The 6,868-nt window shown below is 47.3% G+C and overlaps 1 protein-coding gene across 1 annotated transcript; it reads left to right on the forward strand.

The window, feature by feature from the left end:
* The first annotated feature begins 1,214 nt into the window (after window positions 1-1,214).
* APOLD1 (apolipoprotein L domain containing 1) lies at window positions 1,215-6,524 on the forward strand. The gene is made up of 2 exons (XM_026502394.4): window positions 1,215-1,480; window positions 2,764-6,524. The coding sequence occupies exons 1-2, from the start codon at window positions 1,478-1,480 to the stop codon at window positions 3,505-3,507; spliced, it is 747 nt and encodes a 248-aa protein (XP_026358179.2). The 5' UTR covers window positions 1,215-1,477; the 3' UTR covers window positions 3,508-6,524.
* The last annotated feature ends 344 nt before the right edge of the window (window positions 6,525-6,868 follow it).

The following is a 6,868-nucleotide window of genomic DNA, read 5'->3' on the forward strand; positions in this document are numbered from 1 at the left end:
TTTGGCTCAGGTCATGATCTCAGGGTCTTGGGATCGAGGCCCCCACTGGGCTCCCTGCTCAATGGGGAGTCTGCTTCTCCCTCTGCCCCTCCTCCTGTTCATGCTCGCTCTCTCCCTCAAATAAATAAATAAAATCTTAAAAAAAAAAAAAAACAAAAAAAGAACAGGGTACAGTTCCACATTGCTCCCTGCCCCAATTCACTCTGGCTCACATTCCATTTAGAATGATTATGTCTACGGGCACAGAGGAAGGAAGGTATGTTCCCACTTCTTACCTGAAAAGTTCAGGTACATAGCGAAGACATCTTGACTAAGGTTATATTTATCCTTTGAGGAGCTGTAATCAGAATATCTGGACGTGGACCAAACTCAAAAAAATCAAGTTCCAAAGGACTATGGTTGTGAGTAGTAGCAAATAGTGTTGTGTTGATAAATACCAAGCATTGTTATAAAGGTGGGGAATTGAATTGTGTTCCAGAAAGATATGGCTGTTAAGACTTTCTAGATGAGTCTTATTGGAAGGGGCAAGAACGAGAAGGATGATGTATTGGGGGCTTCCCGACGGAGCTCCAGCCACCTATCTGAATGCCCCAGAAAGCATCCACAGATGCCATACATATTTTTCCCTCCTGAATTATCCAGATAATTGTCCTTCAGCCCATGCTCCACTAACCTGGGAGTGGAATCCGTTCATTTAACTATTGTATGGGCCACAATTGCCGCTTCAGATGAAAACCCAGGAAGCCAAATCCCAGCTGCAGTTGCAAGTGTATAATTAGCTCCTTGTGCAGCCTGACCCCACTGATTTTTCTGACGCATTTGGCCTGCAGTGTGCCCTTTCTGAGACCTCCAGCATCTTCTCCACAGCTGGAGATGCCCGAAACTGCACGGAGCCCTTCCTGTGGGTGTGGCCTTACATTCTTAAGACTGCGCGGGATAGATCGCGTTTCAACCATGCCTCTTCACAGTGCTTTTTAAAATATGAGAGTGCACTATGAGTGGGTACATCAGACATAAAGAGGGTTCCCTCCTTTCTTTTTCTTTTACAAAAATGAGTTTGTAATGATGTCCTCTCAAGAAACACTATAATTGGTCAGCCTGGGGTACATTTTTGTCCTCCCGTATAACGTCATGAGCTATTCTCAGGAGAGGAAAGGCAGGGTATGCCCCCTGGGAGAATGACAACACTTGTTTCAAGTTGGGGAAGAGCCTGTGGTTCTTTTCCTGCGTTTGGGGGAAAGCGAACACACAATGTTCATTTCCTAAATACGGGATGTGCTGTGTGGCTGGTCATTTTCCATTTTCCACCATGTCACATCCTTCTGGTTGAAGGCAGCTAGGGGCCAGGACAGGAAATGGCAAATATTCAGAATGAGACAAGGCTTTCCCAGGGCAGTCATTGGTTCTCTGGAACTATAAAACATGCTCATCCAGAAACAGCCTCAGATTTTTCTTTCCTGGAGATAGCCAGAAGTGAATGGTAAGTGGGGGAGCTGAGAGGGATTCTGTCTAAAACACAGCCATTGGAATTGTAATACCGGGGTTATAGCCTTGGTCCACTACATATTTTGTGTGACGTTTCCTCATTTTGCTAAGAGGTGTCTTTGCCTGGAAATTTATCACTGGTGGATGGGATAACGGGGGCATGCAAATAAAATTAAGATCGAGGAGTCAGGAGACCAAGATTCTAGACGGTTCTGTGAAGAATCGGCTGCATCTGAACGTGTATTTCGATTTTTCTCATCTTTCAGAGGAGAATAATTATTCTGCTCTGATATCTCACAGTATTGAAATGCTCTATTTCTATGGCTCATTTGCCACTTTCAAGAAGTTCCTAATAATAATTAGTACAGTGGAGATGAAGGTGGGACTCTCTGGCAACCAGGAAGGATGTTCTTTTACCCCAGAGGTACAGTTCTCTTCCTTAGTCATCTTCAACTGACTTCAATTCAACTTGGTACAAGGTAGCCCTCGGTGAATTGCTAAACAAAAATGTTGGACACTCTATTTTATTCAGCCGTTACTCATTTTTTAAGGAAGATTTCATCATGAAACAGAGTGGTATTAATTTAATGAGATTTAGTTTTAATTGTGCACCAACCAAAGAGTGAGAGTTAGAAAAAATAGCCCAAAGGGCATCTTAGGCTTGATTCTAAGGAAAGAGCCTGGAAAACTAACAAGCAGAAGAGTTGCTTCAGGGAATCATCTAACTTAGATTAGTTTCTTACATTTGACAGACAATATGATTTTTGAGTTTTTTGGTGACTTGTCTTTTTCACTCATCAGAGGGGAAAAATGTATTGCAAAACTCTTAGGATCCAAGTCTTCATGTGAGTAAAGGGCTTTGCGAACTGGTACAACCTACCACCTGCAAAGCGCGATCTTTCAAGCAGAGCAGAGGTCTCAGTATTGCGCTAGGCTTCTAATGCCACCACTCCCTCCTCGCTGAGTTCCGTCTTACGGAACAGTTCGTAAAATGCACCCTTAGCATTCCCCGGGAGAGAAGCGGACGAGAGCCTCACTCCCGCTTCCATATGCGTTTTAAGATCCCGAGGGACTTGTGTGGCTCCTTCCAGACTCCAAAACCGATCTTTGCGAACTTGACACCCAGGCCTCGCTGGAAAATGACCTGTTTCTCTCCCCCCTGCCCCGTCCCCCGGCGTGGCCGTGGCCGTCGTGTCTAACTCGGGCGTGCGGGAGCCGCGAGCCGGGCGCGGGGCGGCACCGAGGCTCGGCGCTAACCGCGTGTCTGTGTCCCCGCAGGGCATGGAGAGGCCGGCGGCCCGGGAGCTGCAGGGCGCCGACGCGCTGCGCCGCTTCCAGGGGCTGCTGCTGGACCGCCGCGGCCGGCTGCACGGCCAGGTGCTGCGCCTGCGCGAGGTGGCCCGGCGCCTCGAGCGCCTCCGCCGGCGCTCCCTGGCGGCCAACGTGGCGGGCAGCTCGCTGAGCGCCGCGGGCGCCGTGGCCGCCATCGTGGGGCTCTCGCTCAGCCCCGTCACCCTGGGGGTCTCGCTGGTGGCGTCGGCCGTGGGGCTGGGGGTGGCCACCGCCGGAGGGGCCGTCACCATCACGTCCGACCTCTCCCTGATCTTCTGCAACTCCCGGGAGCTGCGCAGGGTGCAGGAGATCGCCGCCGCCTGCCAGGACCAGATGCGTGAGATCCTGAGCTGCCTCGAGTTCTTCTGCCGCTGCCAGGGCCGCGGGGACCGCCAGCTGCTGCAGTGCGGGCGGAACGCCTCCATCGCCCTCTACAACTCCGTCTACTGCGTCGTTTTCTTCGGCTCACGTGGATTCCTCATCCCCAGGCGGGCCGAAGGGGCCACCAGGGTGAGCCAGGCCGTGCTGAAGGCCAAGGTTCAGAAACTGGCGGAGAGCCTGGAGTCCTGCACCGGGGCCCTGGACGAACTCAGTGAGCAGCTGGAGTCCAGAGTCCAGCTCTGCACGAAGGGCGGCCGTGGCCACGACCTCAAGATCTCCGCTGACCAGGCCGCAGCGCTGTTTTTCTGAGAACATCCTTTCCCCTCATGACCGAGGCCAGAAACCATCCCCATGGGATACTCCAGATTTGTAGCTCCCTCAGGAAAACCACACCAAGTTGGATTAGGAGTGGAACGCAAAGGATGAGAAAAACTGTTCTTGAAACTGGGGGAAGGAGGGAGTCCTCAGAGCCCTTCTCTTCCCATCACTGTGACATCCTGCCTGGGGTTGCGTGCTAGGGACTTTTTACTTGCCTAATCTTATGGGCTATGTGAACTGAAAGCCATTTTTCCTTTATCAAAACCGTTCAGTCTCCACACCGGTGGGCACCATGGTATTAAAATTGTATCAAGGTCCTTGCCCCAGCCCCGGTGGTTTGAGCAGAGGCTGGGGAGGCTGCGGGTGGGGCCACCCTCTGGGGCCTCTTCAAACCCCAGTAGGCTTTGGGGTCCTCAGAATGCCTGTAAGAGGAGCCACTAGCTTTAAAAACCTCTCTTCCAGAGTTTCTGAGTATAGAAAACTCCACAGTCCAGAGCAAATCAGATCCCCTCTGGACTATGTAGCCGGGTTCAGGACCCTAGAGGGGCCTCTCCCATTGACAAGCCCTTCCCACCACCCTCAGAGTGCCCACTCTCGAATTCAGCCTGGGGCAGAATGGATCTTCCTGAGGGGTTTCATATCCAGACCTCCAGATATTCTGGGAGGGAAACCAAGTAAATGGTCGTCTGATTCCCATCCCCTTACAGCAAGAAGCTGAAGTGACTCACAACTTAACTTACCGACACCCTAGTGTACAGAAGGGAGCAGTGGCTTTGAGTTAGACAGTCCTGCGTTTATTATATAGGCTCTGTCACTGCTGTGGGACCTTGGCCACTTAATGTCTCTGAGACTTGGCTTCCTGCTCTTCAAACCGGAGGCTAAAACGTCACCCTGTTGTAAGGTATTGAGATAAAGTGCCAAGGATAGTGTCTGGCTCCCCAAGTGCCTGGACTGGCAACATTAGCATCACCTAGGAACTTGTCAGAAAGGCAAATTCTTGGATGGAACTGTCGACTTAAGGAATCAGAAACTCTGGAGGTGGGGCCCAGGATCCTGTGTTTAAACAAGCCCACAGGGTGATTCTGGTATCTACTAAAAACTTAGGTTTTGAAGAGCACTGCAACAGATGTTCATTTCTGATCCCCTCGTGAGGCTTCATGAAGTCTCATGGCCTCTCCAAGGGCTCCATGGTCTTCAGAGTCATTCACAGAAGGTCAAGGACGGACAGGGCCCCAAAAGTAAAAGAAAGAATGTGCGTGGGATATGTCAGCGCGACCTGGGGCAATTTCCCACCATGTGAAGTAAAGGATATAACACAATAACCCCTCTAGAGGGCAGTGTTGCCCACTCATTGCAGGAACTGGTACACAAAGGAATGTGAACTTAATGCAAATTGACCTTTGTTACCTTCTCTGAAAACTGCCAGACCATGTATTTTTTAATTTATTTTAAGTTTGTTATTTAATTGTTGTTTACTATGTGCATTTAATTGTATTTAATCACCACACTACATTTAGAAAATAATAGGAATAGCAAGTTTCTGAATGGGAGACTGGGGAGGCTCTTTTCAGGAGATGAGGTTGAATTTTTGCCTTCCTAAGGTGGGGCATGAGCTGGAAATAGCATCGCTCTCCTGGAGTCAGTCTCGCTCCAGGCGAGGGGAATTTTATCCCCTAGTGATTTAAGTGAGCCTTTTAGGTAAATGTGGGAAGTTCTGAATAGAGGGCCACGGGGACTTAGGCTTATCAGTGGAGGTTTGACTTGCAGGCTATAGAAAGGGTGCAAACATTTTATCCTGAAGGTACTTTGCCAGCAAATAACACTTGACCTGAAAAGTCAAGTTCAGGGGAAAAAACCCCCAATTAGAGGCATGTGAAGGAGGCACTCAGACCATGGCAGCCTGATGTCTTGCGAAATGGTGTCTTGTGGGTGATAGACAAAAAGCTGTGTCATGGTGGTGATGTGTTGTATTTTCTCTCTGGGAGCTGTAAGCAATCTGTGAGCTGTCTTAAGAAAATACTTAAAATTACTTAAATACTTAAATATTTCTTCAATTTCCATTCCTACAACCGTAATGTTGAAAACTACATTGAAAAGTCTTTGGGACCACATACACGCAAAACCTGGCTGTGTTATTTAGTTGTTGAACGTGCTTTGAATTTACCCAGTCTACCCCCGTGTTTCCCAATGATGGCAGAGTATCTGAGGAATTATAACCTCAGCACTGGGGCAGGGGTGGTTAGTGGTTCTATGTTTTTATTTTTCCTATACATTGCAATTGATCTGTATCCTGGTTTCTTTTGAAGTTGGTACTAGTGTCTTTTTAAACTGGTGTCATTTCTTAGACCATGTCGCACGAATGCTAGCAGTTTAGATCACCAGAGTGTACTTCACGTTGTCGTCCAGGTTATGTCTCAAAGGTACAACTGCTCCCTAACTCCATCTTTTATTAATGCTTCAATTTGAGGTACAGTCTTCCAATGGGTGGGTTGTTCCCTAGAAATAAACTGGACATTTCAGGAAGCAGCAGGAGCAGCAGCAGCAAACTTTTCCTATCATTAGGGTATTTTGGGGATATCAAAGTCATAAACTCCCAAAGTTATCATTTTGGTGGCCCCCTTTACATCTAAGGAAGAGTGTCTACTTTGGAACAATATTTTGCACATGATAGGAGCTCAATACACGCATTTGAATAATTTAATGAACTGCTTAGCTCTTTTACTAGGAATTTGTTGGTAATGAAATGTTATCCATCCTTTTCTGTGTCTGATATAAAAAGTGGAGCCTCTACCAGGATTTAGTCAAGTTCAGTTAAATGGATCCTAGAGACAAATATTTATTTATTTCTTTGGGGGGAATGCAAATAAGGCTTTTCCTTAAGGCTTTCATTCTATAAACAAACAGATTGAAATGGTATGTTGCAAAAGGAAGAAGGGAGGGGGTGTTTAGATTATAAATGTACTTCAGAAAAATGTGCAAGTTTGAAAAATAAAAATTTTGTACTAAGATTTAAGTGCTTCTGTTAGCTTCTTGGGCTTATAATTGTTTGGATGGCTTTTTTCCCCCCAGAAAAGGAGGTTTATTTGGTTCTGCATTTCAAGGATTCAGTAAAGCCACATTCTGCTCTATGAAAAAAATGATCCTTAGCAAACATTCTGATCTTCATCGCTTTGACGTATTTACCCTCAGGCACCTGTCATTTCCAAGTTGGCAAATGTCAAAGTGGAAAGTAGTTACTGGGAGAAAAAAAGAGAAGAGTGGTGTAGAAACCACCCTAGATCAGATAAGGCAAACAATCAGTCAACTTGATATATTTCTCATTCAAAACCTTAGCGTGAAAAGGAAGTAGAGG

This window comes from Ursus arctos, unplaced genomic scaffold, assembly GCF_023065955.2.
Source record: "Ursus arctos isolate Adak ecotype North America unplaced genomic scaffold, UrsArc2.0 scaffold_26, whole genome shotgun sequence".
NCBI classification, from domain to species: Eukaryota; Metazoa; Chordata; class Mammalia; order Carnivora; family Ursidae; genus Ursus; species Ursus arctos.